Raw genomic sequence first — 14659 nt, forward strand, 5'->3', positions numbered from 1 at the left:
GGCAGCTGGATGAGTTCACGTTAAATTATTAAAAGTTTAAACAGTCCTACTGTAATGAAACTGGTATTGAACTGAGGGGGGGAGATAGATGGAGTCTGGGGGGCATGCGAATAGGGACTTTGTGCTGAAGGGCTAAGAAAAATTGAAACTAAAATATAAAGGCAAATACGTGAGTATTTCTATCACGGGAGAAGAGAGTTAATGATGGAATTCAGGGGAGCTCTTTCCCTGTTTAATTTTTATTGTAGAGTTATGGAGGAGCACTGCCTTTTCATTTTTAATTTTCGTGTATTCTGAAATCCTGTATCCTTTCCCAGGATGATGGCTTGCATCCTGTGTGTTGAGTACCTTGTTGAACGGATTGATCAGTGCAGACGGAGGTGCAGGGCATTGTTGGCTTGTTTTCTTTGCAGACTGTTTCTGTTGGCATGCTGCATTGCTTTGCTAGTTTTGGATAAACAAAAGCACTTTCTTGCCTGTTTTTTAACTGAGCCAATTTTCCAACTAAGGAGAGGATTTAGTATACATTTATTCTGAAATATATATGGGAGATGCATGAGAGTAAGTGCGTTTTCTCAGTAGTGGAACCTAAGGAGTCCCCCATCCTAGTGGGACGTAGTTGGAAGTCTGTGAGTTTGACCTCTTTCTTTAATGAGATTGCTGGATGGCATTGCATGGAGCACTGTAAAAGGCTTTTGCCTTTTTCGAGATGTGATACTATTAAAGTTGCCAGGTCTCGAACAAGCATAAGGGGTAAGTATAGCCATGCTGTGTGGTTGATTGCATAAAAAATTCTTTTGAACTTGTGGTTTGAGGGCTGGTGGTCCCGCTGATGGGTAACTCGAGCTTCACCTCCTGTGGTGCCTCTTTCCAGGTTCTCTCGAGTTACTGCCTCATACACGTTGGTTTTAGACCGCATTGAAACGGCCACCTCCTGATGGGTGGTGCGTGATGGAAATCCTTTGGACTTGGTCAAATCAGTCGCTGTGTGGGATTTCTTGTTTTTATTGCCCTTTTGGGGGAGACGTAACAGGAACGTGTATAAAACCTGACGTTAAGCGTATGATAGCTTCTAACTTAACTGGGGTGTACAAAGAGGAGTTGTCCTCTCTTCTTATGCAAGTGCTCTATCAATTTGTTGTACATACAGAGTGATTAGGACAACATAGTATAAAGAACCTCATTAACACATTTTTTACTAGCGTAACGTAGTGAGGTTGAAGCGCTGTGACGTTTCAGTAGGTTATCGCCCAGTGGATGCATCGTAGTGTCGTCTTGTCGCAGCGAGGGGCCCAGGGGTTATTGGAAGAGCGCAATAAGGAAGGAGGAAGGAACAATGCTGAGGTATTACCCAGCTCTTTTTGTACCTGATGTAGTGAAAACAGATCTTCCAAAGCACTTTGCAAACAGTAGTCTCCGCAAAGAAGGAAGGCAGGTAGTGATCTCTCGGGCTGCCTTTCATAAATCACTGCTGGGATGCAACGCCACCCATCCTTGTTCCTCTGCTGCTCCCTAATTTATCTCTTGTTTGTGTGCTGAAGTGTAATATTAGTTCAGAGAGCATACCCACAGATTGCCCGCCTTTCTAGTTCCCTTTGGCATATTAAAACAGTCAATCACTGCTCGTCCTCCCCACCACCAGCAGCCATTATTTTCACCATCACTGTTAACAAGTATTTTTCCCCTTCTGTTTCTCTTCACATACTCCGTGGCGTTAGTCCTTTACCTTTCCTTTGTGGCTTGTTTTAATTATTGTAAAGCCTGCCTAATGCCATGTCTGTTTTGCCAGTGCGGCGCGTTAGCTATCTGACGACTCGTTCATGGTTTGTGAGACCGAAAGTCTCGCAAGTGACGTGTGGCTGTGCTAGCAGTTGGAGGTAGTGTGATGTTTACTTCAGGCAAAGCTCGTTTGCTCACGTGTCTGGCTGGGTGGGGAGGTTTTCTGTTTCCCGCGGAGATGGAGCAGAAACGGTGTGTTGAGCTAGTTTGGAAAGGCCGGACAATCATTTTAAGTATTTGAATTGATTAGAGTCTCTTACACAGCTGATGTTAATCAGCAGCTCTCTAGATTGTGATGAGCCGTAATGTTAAGATTTTATATTGGTCGTTATTCTTTTAAAAGATTGAGTAACATTGGCTGTGTGGCTACATTGATTTTTAATGGCCTGTTTTTAGAATTGTAAAAAGAGATTTTGTTTTAATCTACTAAAATCCCTTTTTAAATTTTCGTTTGTTCTTTCTGATAACACTTAAAACCTTTGAGATTTGACCTTGCAGGGCTGCTTTATAGCAGCATTAGTGCTTTACCTAAAATGACTTCGCGGAGTTCAGCATCTTAGCTCTGTGCCTCTGCAGTATAATGACCTACGCAGAATCCTTTTATAGGCAGCCAAAATAAGACTGGTTATCTCTGATCTCTAAACCATTTTTCTCCTGTGTAGTAAAACTTTTCTCAAAGGCACTATGTATTGACATTTTCTAATGTTTGAGAGAATTTCTTTGGGTGGTATTGCCCATTCCTCCAAGAAACCTGGAAGTCTGAAATACTCATTCTTTGCTTGAAGTAAAATTATCTTTGTATTTGTACTAATTGACTTTGCCTCTGCCTCAACCAAGAATAACTCTCTCTCTCACCAGCTCTGTGTAAACATTTTGTCTCCAGCATGGGTCTTTATTGCGCGTGTGGGAAGCATTTGTTGCCTGTGCTTTGATTATCTCTTGATTACCTCTTAATTATATTGGCAGCATATTGTCAAGTGGAAGGTGAATGCTGTGAAGCAGAGGGACAAGGTCTGGGGCAACAAAAACAAGTTGCATTTCTTGAAGCCGTGGAAAGATGCAACAGCCTTATAGTTTATTTTTCCATCTAATTGGAAAGAGTGTTTTCGGTTGAGAACAGCTGCCAGTTAGGCTAATGGGATGGATTTTGCTCGGCAGTTGTTCTAATGGAAGGCTTTGACTCAAAACAGGGTGATTTAAGAACTTAATAGAGCAGGTAACTAAAATGCACTGTATTGATTATCACCTATGGCCTTACGTCTGCAAATGTTCCTAGGAGAAGAAAAATTGCTTAGCCTATTGATGTTAACACATGATGGCCGCAAGCCATGGAAGAGCAAATGTGTCTGGAGAGTAAATTAGTTTCTTTTGTGTGAGAAACCCAGCGGGTGGTGGTTGAACTCACGAGCCTTGCAGAGTGTGTGAATTCATATGTTAAAATGAAAAGTGCATGGAACGTCTATGGATGGAGCAGGGATAATTGTTTCTGGGGTAAAAAGTAACTGTTTCACTTTTTTAGAGGTGTTTTAGGAACTTTGGAGACCAAATGCATTTATTTTAGTTTGGTCCTCTTTTAGTTTGTGAGCATTTGGAAGCAGACTGTTAGCACATTTCGTTTGCACTGACTCAGCCACAACAGGTTCCTTGGCCGTGTACGTAATCTACGTGCTGTTATAACTGTAAGGCTAAAACAGTGTGAGTCACAATACTTTAGCCATTAAATAGTATAGTAGATAAGTGTAAAAACTGAAATCTTTAAATATTTTCTCCTCTTCTAGTTTAATGTACATCCCTCCATCCTTAGGGTGAGTCATGTAGAGCCAATCTTTGTAAACAAGGTTGCCACGCAAAACCCAACTCGGGGTCAGGTTAATGGAGACCGAGTCGCTTTTCTCAGCGATACGTGCAGTGACGCGGTGCCCGTGTCGAGGAGGATTGGCGTGGCGGTGTAGGTGTATCCATGAGGTGGGAGCTGGAGGGCTTGTCCGCAGGACTGCATCCTCCTGAGCCGATGCGACTTGGGTACGGAGCACGCGAGGTTTGGGATGCGGATAGAGGTGCGTGCTGAAGGATTATGGGTTGGAGCTCATCCAGGATTGAGTTCGTTTTTCTAGTTTAAAAAAAAGTCATCCATTTTTGCATGAGGACGGGTGTGTAATAAGACTTCAGTTCACTCTGGCTCTTTCTGTGTTACAGAGAGGAGCAGTTTCTGTGAACTTCAGCTAGTGATCTTTTTACCTCGCTCACATTTTGTTGGGCAGCCTGATGCGATGCTGGACTAGACTTTCTCACTGTTTCTCTGAATAGTTTTCGTATGTTATATCTGCGTTTTAAAACAAAAAGGGAATATTAAGCATTTCTAAGCCAGTCAGACAACACTGCTTTGTCCAAATACTTGTATGATCAGATTAAATTTACCCTGCTATTACTTATGGATAACTTGTAATGACTTCCCTTTCCTCTTTCACCTTTTTCTCTAGGCAAGCATGGGACCTTGCAGTTGATATTTGCCTTTCCCAATTACCTACAATTATAGAGGAAGGAACTGCCTTTAGGGTAAGTTGGATAGTATCTTGAAATGTTGTGTGCCCAGTTTAACCCGTTATTTGAAACCTCAGTTCAGCGCATCACTTTTGCTTGTTGAGCCTTGAATTGTTGCATGTTAAGGGTTTATTTTTTTTGAAAATGGTAAATGTCTGCTCACCTCACTTAAAGGAATAGATTTAAAATTAGCTTTAAGTTCTTCACTATTGCATGAGATGTCTGATTCAGCCCGCACCTGTTGGTGAGGAAGAAATTCCTACCAGTAGAAATGGTGCCCGAGACCTGACTCTTAAAATTTCAGAGCACTCAGTCTTGACTAACTTTTGTATTGTTACAAAAAAAAACCCCCAACATGCCAGCATGATTTTTGAAATTAATAACTTTAACGCAAAAATTATCTCGTCGTGGAGTTACTTGTATTTGAAAATAAAATAAAGGTAGAGGGTATGTCCAAAGAGTTTTCTTAAGCATAGTATCATTAATATGAGTCACTGGGGGGCGGGGGTTCTACTTTAGTTAATCTCAGAGAGCAGAAAAGTAAAATTTTTATTATTATATTTGGCTTAAATTCCTCTAATCAGAGTGGATTTTTCTTGATATTCTTTTGACATTTCGGGAATGGAAACCTTTAAATAATAATTACCGTACGACCTCAGATACCCATTCCACCGTGATGTTCTCTCTAATTTTACAGTAACATTCTTGCATTTTATTTATGTTGCCAAACTTCCAAAAGGTTTTCTGGCTGCGATTGCAGGTTGTCTCCAAGACCTGAGTACAGGAGGAGAGCTGTGGACTTCTGCGAGGGTGGGGGTTGATAAAGATGCCTTAAGGCTTTTATCCTCCAGCCCTTTTTTTCCCCACTGTATGTGCTGTATTTTAAAATTTAAACAAATACGATTTTTCCTTTCCTAGCTTATGTTCATTTTTATTTCAGGTCTCTAACAATGTCAGTGGGTGCTTTTATATTAGTCTTAGACCTCATCTGGGCACTCGCTGTCAAGTGAGTTGAAATTTAGCAATTTTCTGTGTATTTTGGGGGTGAGAGGAGGCAAATACTTGCTAGGGATTAGACCAAGAGATCAGCAAATAAGAGTGGTTATTCTCAACTAGTGATTGATTCAATATAGGGTGGAAGCAATTCACAAGCGGGTTTGTAATGTAATTTCTTGTGTATTTTGACTCGACCTTGAGGTAGGTAGAGCTATCAACGTGCAGTCGCCGCTGGGAGCCGGCATGCTGCGAGTTTCCAAGGCAGCCCGGGCACTAGATGTAAAGGGAGGATCAAGTCCTCTTCTGAGCTCTTCCTCACGCTTTCATTTGAAATGCAGCGTGATTCATACCGTGTAGGTTTGTGCTGTTCTGTAGAGAGAGGACGGATATTACCCTGTGGAACGTCTCTCGGTGAGACGCCTACAGAAGGAGTATGAGGCTTGGCTGTTGGTTTGGGTGGGAGGGGAAGGGGCTTAGCTCTGCACCATGACAAATGGTTGGAGCAGACAGGCAGTTGCACACCTCTGATCTATTCCTTGTGTTCTAATCAACGTTTTGCCCTCAAACCTCTTGATTTACGCCCGGCAAGAAGCGTTGTGTATCGGAGGAGGTTTTAGCTGCTGCTGGCCAGCAGTAACCCCGGGAGAAATTGTCGTGCAGTGCAAGGCGGGAGGAAGGGGCGTTGCGTTACGGAGGGTCGTCAGCCTGCTTCGTAACTAGGCTGGCAGGAGCAGCAATCAGTGTCTGGGACCGGGTGAGTCACAGGATTACCTGCTGCCGGCCATGCGCCGGCCGCGCCGACCGCTGCGGGTTTAGAGTCCAGTCTGACCCTGGATAAAGCAATTGATAATCTCTCCAGGGCTGTTTTGTTTCAGCAGCACATTATAAACCACGTGCGTCTGACTTCTCTTATTCTCTAGGTGTTCTTTCCTAGTCAGACCTGGAAAATATGATAACCTGGTGGAGAAGGGCCTGCGGGCTCGCAGCGCTCGTACGGGGGTGGCGGGGGGCGATGGGGCTTCTGGCAGGTTTGTGTTGGTTTACTCTCCCTCCTCCCATCTCTTCCCTGCCTCCTTCCCCCTTGATTTCTGTTTCCCTATAGATTTCTAACTGGAAGCTGCGGTGTGCTTTGGTACTTCCTCACACCTAGCTTGCGCCACGTCCTTGGCGTGGCAGATGGCAAAAGGAACGTTTCCTCGGGCGCTGCTGCGCTGGCAGGGGATGCTGATGTGCCCAGGGGCTCTGCGGAGTAGAGCTTTGGGGAATAAGTGTCGCAGTATTGGCCAGTCACCGTTGGTGCTGGGAGGGGAGAGACGCTCTGCACACTTGAGCGGGCTCCAGGGACTTAAGACGTGCTGCAGAATGTCAGATCTCACCAAGTTACCTTCCTATTTCACCAGCCAGCGAGGTGCACCCCCAAACGATCACGTCTTGGTAGAGTAAGACCGTAGTTACGTCGTGTGTTTTTCAAAGTATGCGGTATTTTCTCTGCTGGTATTTGCTGTCCCCTAAACCTGATTCCTTTACGCCTAGAGATACTACAAGCTAGTATCCTTTATGTTTACTGGGCGCCGTTCAGATGCATTTCGTAAAACAACATATGACCGTACTGTCTTAAGTACTGTCTAAGTACCAAAGCACAACTGATAGGTATTAGCTGATGTTGAGGGTTCATCCCACCCCTCGTATCTTTAGTAGGGCACTACTGTAAAGTCTATTAAATGCTGTAGCACTCTGCATGTTGCTTTTATGCTCGTTTACCCACACTAGCAGGATATCTCTAATTAAATTAGTAGATTCAATATAGTAAGTAGACTTTCTGATTTTTTGCCTGTATGAAGTCCTTTTACTGCATTACGGGTGTCAGAAGTGATGGATAGCTAAATAAAAGGCTTGAATTAAAAAAACTGATAAATAGGAGACAGCCTTACAACCCAACCAGCACATCTGAGTTGCCACCTGTTTGTAGGAGAGGTTTATGGCAGCCAAGGAAGACTGAGACGTGGATGGACATATTTTTCATTGTTGTTGGACTGTATTCACTGTGGACTGGGCAGAGGTAGCACTGAGTGCTGCTACAGGAGTGAAACTGTCTCTGCAGAGCAGATAAATCCACTGCTGTTCTATCTGCTTCTCATGTGGAAAAGGTTCACCAGATTTCCCTGAGACCTTTTGTGATACCTTTTCCTGATTCTCTACTCTTTCCTTCTCCTTTTTTCAAACACAGTAGAGAATGCCAGCATATTTAAAGGGAATTGTGTCTGGTCGGTCTTTGGAAAATCTTTATACATTAAAAAAACCCCAAACAAATGTTTGCCAATTAAAAAGAATTGTTTTTGGAAAAAATAAACTGTGCGAGTCCGTAGGTGCCAAAAGTAGTTGCTTCACTTCTTTTTTTTTTTTAAACCAAACTTGCATTCCTGCTCTTGCTCCAACAGCACAGTCCCTTCTTTGCGGAGCAGCTGACGGCTTTCCAGGTGTGGCTGACCATGGGCGTGGAGAACCGCAACCCCCCGGAGCAGCTCCCCATCGTCCTGCAGGTGAGCGGCCGGGCAGGGGCCTCGGCACCACCGGGGCGTGCGGGAGCGCGGCCACAGCTGACACGGTGCCTTTGTGCGTGTCTCTCCCTGCCCGCCAAGTGCTGTGCTATCAACCAGATGGCGTTTGGGTACATAAATTACGTGGGCTCCTTCAGGATTAATTAGAGCTGATTGCATGTTTGCTAGACCTGTGCAGATGAAGACAAAGTGCTTTTCTTCCCCCATACCTTCGCTCTCTGTTGAGCAAAACTTTGCGCTATAGTCCATTTGCAGCTTCCACAGTATCGGTCTCTGATGCCTCCTCTTTTGTTCTAAAGTGGCAAAACTTCTTCATGGAGTAGCACATCTTTGTTGTTTTCTCCTGTAGTATCTCCTGTTATATGCCAGCTCTGTCAGGCAGAGACTTTATCTTCTTTCTGTTTTCAACAAGTGGAAGTTACTGCACTGTAAATAGTTTGGAAATGGCTTCTTTATCTGTCTGGTACAGCCTAGAAAGTGTTCCCTTTAATGTGATGCTGAAATGTTGCTGCAGAACATAGGAACAAGTCTCTGAAGACCATGCCTGGAAGGAGTGTAGAGTTCTGGTAGGCATTTGCTCTGATTAGACAAAGTTCATATGTATAAAGGAGAAGTAAATCTAGGAGAAACACAACACCGCACTTCAAATAATATTTTATGGCAAGGCACATATTACAATTGTCATCTGCTCTTGCCCTCTCCTCCCCAGGAGTTTGTATTGACAGAAATACAAACCCTCGTCAAGGTAGCTGTGGTCTCTTCTCTACCGGGCAGCAAAAGTCTTTCTGTTTAAAGGAACATGGTTCCAGTCCCTTGTACAAGGATGTGTGATTTCTGTCACTAAATGTGAGCAGGCTCACATTCCCTCTGTAGCTACCAGCTTGTTTTGTGACTGACAGCACCATCAATCTCTGTAAGACCAAATCTTAATTTCCCTGAGCCTCCCAAGCCTTGAGAGATCAGTTGGATAAACAGACGTATGGTTTATCTCTGTCACTGCAATGGGAGAAGGCAGGCTTCTACTCTAGCACCAACTTTGCTGCTTTCCAGTGAATTATTTGGCACCAGAGGGCTCTGCAGGTAGCTTAACCTTGCAGTAGAATTGAAAGGTCACCTGGCAAAGGAACCTGCTTTCCTTCCCGGAGCAAAAATGAGCTAGGACAATGTAATTATTCTTATAATTAAAGCATATTAATTGTATAGTGGAGTAAGATTGCTTGTTAACAGGTTTGAGATACTTTGAATCAGAGACCAACTGATTAAGAGAGGGAAGGAAATGCATTTCAGACCCCTTTTGAGTGTCTCGTTGCTTTGACCCCTTGGGAGTGCTTAGACTACGCTGCTGCAGCCTAGCAGAGGGTGATTCTGTTTTCCCATTTTAGATGTGCCCCTGGGGAAAGAAGTGTAAGTGCCGGGGGCATGACACCAGCCATGCAAAGCTTAGATTTGTCAAGGACAGGGAGACGGTCCTTTGTAAATGGTCTTTTATCGACTTCAAGAAGCTGCTTTCCATTTTGAATTCTTGCTGTGCGTGGGGCAGACCAGGCCCAGGTGGCTTCCTGGCGCAGAGAGAGGGAAGTCGTCAGAGGAGTCTGGGTAGGCACGGCCTGAAGGAGCAGCAGGTGCTCGGTCCTTGTGGAGGTGCTCCTGCCACGCACCTCCAGTGCGTATAGACAAGAGCAGCACGTGCTCCGCAGAAAGCCCTGGGGAGACCACTGCGGCAGTCCCCTTCTTCCACCCTGCGTTGGTTAGATTCCTGCCAAAACGTGGACTGTTACTTCTAAATTATCCTCGTGTCCTGGTTAATTGCGAACTTGCGTGTGTGGACATAATTAGCTTCCCTATCTTCCGTTTAGGAATAGCGATGGACAAATGTCAGGGAGGGATGTGATGCCGTGCTGTGTGCTTATAGTGGCACAGTATAGCAGTTTCATAATTTCACTAGAAGTTCATAAATTTTGCATAGACTCCCCACATCCTCATGCAAGTCTCTAGAATTTGTGTCAGTTTTGGCTTCAGGTGATTGTGCAAATCAGTTTGGGAAGTGGGAATATAAAAACCTGAAAGAGACTGATGGGTTTTTTTGGTTTTGAAAATAATGAAATGGTGTCCTGGAAAGAATAAGACACAATTTGATTTGGTTAAAGGTTCTTTTGGGGTGCTAGCAGTGTTGACATGTGGCTTTGTATCTTCACCTGGAAATCCTTTTCAATTACATTTATTTTTTTTTTCCCAGCAACAACAGAATTTGTGGATTTACTTGTGTTTTTCTGAAGGTCAGATAATAACAGTATTGTCAAATCTGTATGCCTCCCATGTCTGTGTAAGCACCAGCACCTGACATGTTCCTGCCTGTTGTTTCAGCTGCCCCAGCTTCTACCATGCCCTGGTTTCTATTGCTGCTTTAATCTCAGACAGCTGCCCCTGTTATTCCTGTGCTGGGCGTCTTTAAAGCACATGGTTAACCGTGCCAAGTTCTGTAGTAAGTTTATGGAATAGGCTGGTGCCAAATAGGGCAGGATGAACAAAATCCTTTCTCCTATGACCTGTCCTGAGACCTGAGCTCCGATATTCAGAGGTGAAACACACTCTCCCCTGTAGCCATCTTTTTCTACTGGACTGCCTCTGCACCACTTCAGTACCTAGTATCAGTCGTCCATAGTATGAGACACGAGCCAAGTAATGTAGTTATTCTTCAATATTAAACATGAAAAATAATTTAATTTGAATATGCAGTGTGGAAAAACACTGAGAAGGGAATGGAATTGGGGAGCTAAATCAACGAGCCTCTTTCCCTGAGACCCACGCTGAGGGATGTTACTCAATTTAAACTGAGGATTAAACGTTGCATTCCAATATCTTACATCTGTTAAGGAGATTAAGAACTGGAAGTCTGTCTGTTAATATTTCACACCAGGGTAGGTATAAGCCAGTAAACTACCACCTCATTATCGTTGTCAGACTCCGTTTTAATGAGATTTTTATTAACGACTAATGTGACCTTTTGCTTCCCTCTTAAGTCTCTTATATCGATTTGCCAAGGAAAGCAAAGCCTCTTTTTCTGCTTCTGAGCTGTTTTGAGTAATGGGAGGCTGGGCCTTTTGCTCACCTTTGAATCCTTCCTGCAGATCCAATTGTGTTGCTGCTTTACTGGGGAAAGGCAGGTGGTACAATGAGAATATTTGAAGTCCATAGGGGCTGCTTCCATCTAGCAGAGCTATGCCGCACAGGAGCCACTGCGCTAGAGAGAAAAAATAGCAGGGAGAACAAGTGGAGCAATGATGTGGAGATTGAGGATAACTGCATTCCTAGGAAAACGTTTGCATGCGTCGGCAGAAGCGTCACGAAGAAGAGCATTGTCAGGAGGGGCAGTAACCCACTGGTGACACTGTTCAGTGGGGTGACAGTTTTCAGCAGTCAGGGTTTGTCTTCCAAATTTTTTTGTTCAGACCATCAGTTTGTTCAAAGTCATGTAACAATCCTGAGGTCCTCTTTGTTTGCTCTGCAGTTGCAAGGATTTTTGTTCTTTTTAGCAATAACCGTTATCCCTCTCCTCTGCAGGTGCTGCTGAGCCAGGTACATCGGCTGCGAGCTCTTGATTTGCTGGGAAGATTTTTGGACCTGGGTCCCTGGGCAGTTAGCTTGGTGCGTGGATGTTGCATATTGTCTTGTAAAAGTCTAGTTTATCGCAGTATAGGCGATAAATATAAATGATGATTTATGGAAGGAAGATTTGGAAGATATTCCACAGATTTGACAAATGACCAGTGTTTTATGTGTTCATGTGCATGAAATGGAGCAAGCATCCCTAAAAGAAAAGTGGTTTGTATTAATCAAAAAGGCCGAATAGCTGTTCGTTTGCTTTACAACAAAGAGGAGTTCCTTGGGAATAGTTTAGTGTAAAATATTGTAAGGGACAAAACAGGAGGAAATGTCTGGGACAAATAAGAAGGTTTGTCATGTAAAATAAATAACAAAGAAATAGCACATATATTTATCATCTGTTCTCTCAGCCTACTGACTGCATCACTTTCTTCTCTTCCTTTATCTATTTGGTCTCTGGATTTTATAAGCTCTTCTGAGAAGGCGGCAGCTGCCTTCTGCATTTTGGAAAGTGGCTAGCACAGTGCAGATAATAAATAAGAACTAAACAGAGGAGCAGTTTAAAACACTTGTAAATAGAGCTATTTGTTGATAAAAGTGATGAAGACGAACTGCCAGCTGGTCATGGAATAGCTCAATAGCTAAAAGATGGGGCTTTTTAGTGGTTTTCTTTACCTTCCTCCTTCATCTCAGCCAAGACTCCCCTCTGCATGCCTTCGCAGACAGCTTAGCCCTCAGTGGTAGGAAGAAAGCATGCAATAAAGGTGATTTTGAGACCTGGATTATAAACTTCTGTGAGGGTCAAAACGTAGCTGCAGGTCAGCCACAGTGGCCTTTGCTCTGGCTATTACGTGCTTTACATACGTATCGCTGGGTGATGCTCAGCTGCTGCCAGGATATGTGGGTGGTAACTCCCCGGGAGCCCGGCGCTGCAAGTGCAATCCCTCACCATACATTTCCGTTACGTTGTGCTTTGGGAAGGGTATCTGCAGTCACGGCGGGATTCTCAGAGGTTTAACGTGTTGCATGTCCTCCTGTGGGCATAGGCTAATCCCACGGAAAAGTCTTGGTAAAAAGTCTGTATCAGGCGAGAGGCCTGTCTAATTTCCAGTGGGAAGCCTGTAATTATTGAGCTTTCGCAATATGTTTGCTTGTGAGAGCAAATGGCCCCATCTGAGGAGAGCGCAATGTATCACGAAGCATAAAATAGCACAGGCTGTAACGCGTAAAAGCTAGTGCTAGATTAACTCTGAGTCTCTGCGGACCAAATGAGTCTGAAAATATCTGGTGACATGCAAGATTAAAATGAGAAATAGACAAATACACAGGGTTCCCCTCTTTACTGGAAATGTATGAAATTGCTTTCTACCAGATTTCTCATCTGTGTCGTTAAACACGCCGCATCTTCGCAGCGCGCTCGGTCCTGCCCCTGCGCGGTGCTGCCTCTGCAGTAAAGCCGAGCCGTTCACCAGGGTTTGCTCTTCTCTCTGGCTCCCAGGCCCTGTCTGTTGGCATTTTCCCGTACGTGCTGAAGCTACTTCAAAGTTCAGCTCGTGAGCTGAGACCACTCCTTGTCTTCATCTGGGCCAAAATTCTGGCAGTGGACAGCGTGAGTACTTCTGAACTTGGCTGTTTCTTTTGGCTTTCAGCAACCTGCCTTTTTTCCCCCGCCCCCGTTTGCTTTATCCAGTTGCTTTAGACTTGAGACTTTCTCCGGAGGTACTTCAAAGAGACGCTGTATTGTCTGGAGGCCAGCGTATTATCCCGTTGATTTATTTGACTTGTCTGAAAGCCAGCTCCTGAAACTCCGAGAACGGGAAGCCCCCGCGAAGGTGCTGGCGCTGGGCGGGGTGGCTGCCCACCTCTTCACGCCTGCACGGGTTGAAAGCACGTTTGCTCTGTCTGTGAATGCTGCGACCTCACGTTAACATCTCGCAGTTCCTAGTTCCCCTCTGGTTCTAGGCTGTAGGTGCTCTAGGTAAAAGCCATTAGATCTCACTGACTGCATCTTTATTGGGGAAGATGTTGCTTTGCTTGCTGAAGGGGCTTAAAATGCACTCCTATCTTCTGCCACGTATTGCCAGGTGAGAGCGCACGTGCACACACTCATACCTCCCTCAATTTGTTCACTTGAGGTTGTTATCAAACTTGCTTTGTTCAAGACCATTCCTGTCAGTTGTCAAAACAGGCTGTGGGTAGTCTTCAGACACAGAATTTTTCTAGGAATAAAGTGAAGGTAATTTTTGGTGACTTCAACTTGTAAGTCCTGCTCCGAGTCTAATGCCCATGCTGACGCGTTGAAGATGGTTGCCATAGAAGTATTTACCGCCCACCGAAGAGAGGTGACTCCTGTCACCGGTCCGTGATTCTGATCTTCTCTACAATATTTTGGCACCTTTAGGGATAAGGTTTAAAATCTGAGCCCTGATTTTTAAAGATGGCCTTAACCAGAGCTCTGGTTTGTGGGTTTTTTAATAAATGATTAAGCAGGTAAGTAATTATAGATAAATTTGCATAGTCATATATATGACTCTGTGGTTTGTGGGTACAATTAGTTGAGCAATGTAAAATTATTAGGAGTGGTGTGCACAGTTAATTGCAGGCACGATTATAAGCTGATATGAAATTGTCTGAACTGCTTGTAGGAGTTGCATCTTGCCTATTTGGGGGTTTATTTTTGTTATATCTCTTCCATTTCAGTATGGAGAATAATATTGAATCTGTTGGAATTGTCCCCCACTGTTGATCAAGCGTTGTCAGGTTTAGTTTTATAAATATATTTTCATTAACATCCTAAGAGGATTTTGGAAAGCAAAGAAAATGAAAACTATTAATCTTAAAGCTACTCTTGAAAAGCTTGTTTTTGATGCATGCCTCTCCGTGGCTGACGCTTCAGCCCCAGGTACGTTTCAGAGCAGGCTCATGTATAATTTACGTGGAGTGTCGTGCCATCCTTCGCTTTCTCTGGTGGTGAAGCCAGTCTGAGAGGGCTCTTTCCCCCTTATCCTCTCCTGCCACCATCACATTGCTCCCATACTCTATTTTATTGCCCCACTCCGTTGGTAGGCTGTGCTTTAAAACAAAACAACAGCAAAAACACTCGTAAATTTTGTATTAGGATTTTTTTCCCGCTGTTTCACTCACCAGCTCCGCAAACAAGTGGTGCAAGTGAGAAGGGAGGA

At 44.1% G+C, this 14659-nt stretch overlaps 1 protein-coding gene across 7 annotated transcripts in view; it reads left to right on the plus strand.

The window, feature by feature from the left end:
* RPTOR (regulatory associated protein of MTOR complex 1) overlaps positions 1-14659 on the plus strand; it is a 160885-nt gene that overhangs the window by 83722 nt on the left and 62504 nt on the right. For all 7 annotated transcript variants that reach the window (XM_075169350.1, XM_075169348.1, XM_075169346.1 and 4 more), the window contains 4 exons: positions 4260-4335; positions 7755-7856; positions 11436-11519; positions 12976-13086. In XM_075169350.1, the coding sequence (XP_075025451.1) occupies positions 4260-4335; positions 7755-7856; positions 11436-11519; positions 12976-13086 (373 nt within the window). The remainder of the gene's footprint in view (positions 1-4259; positions 4336-7754; positions 7857-11435; positions 11520-12975; positions 13087-14659) is intronic.

The sequence above is a fragment of the Calonectris borealis genome, chromosome 20, assembly GCF_964195595.1.
Source record: "Calonectris borealis chromosome 20, bCalBor7.hap1.2, whole genome shotgun sequence".
Taxonomy (NCBI): Eukaryota; Metazoa; Chordata; class Aves; order Procellariiformes; family Procellariidae; genus Calonectris; species Calonectris borealis.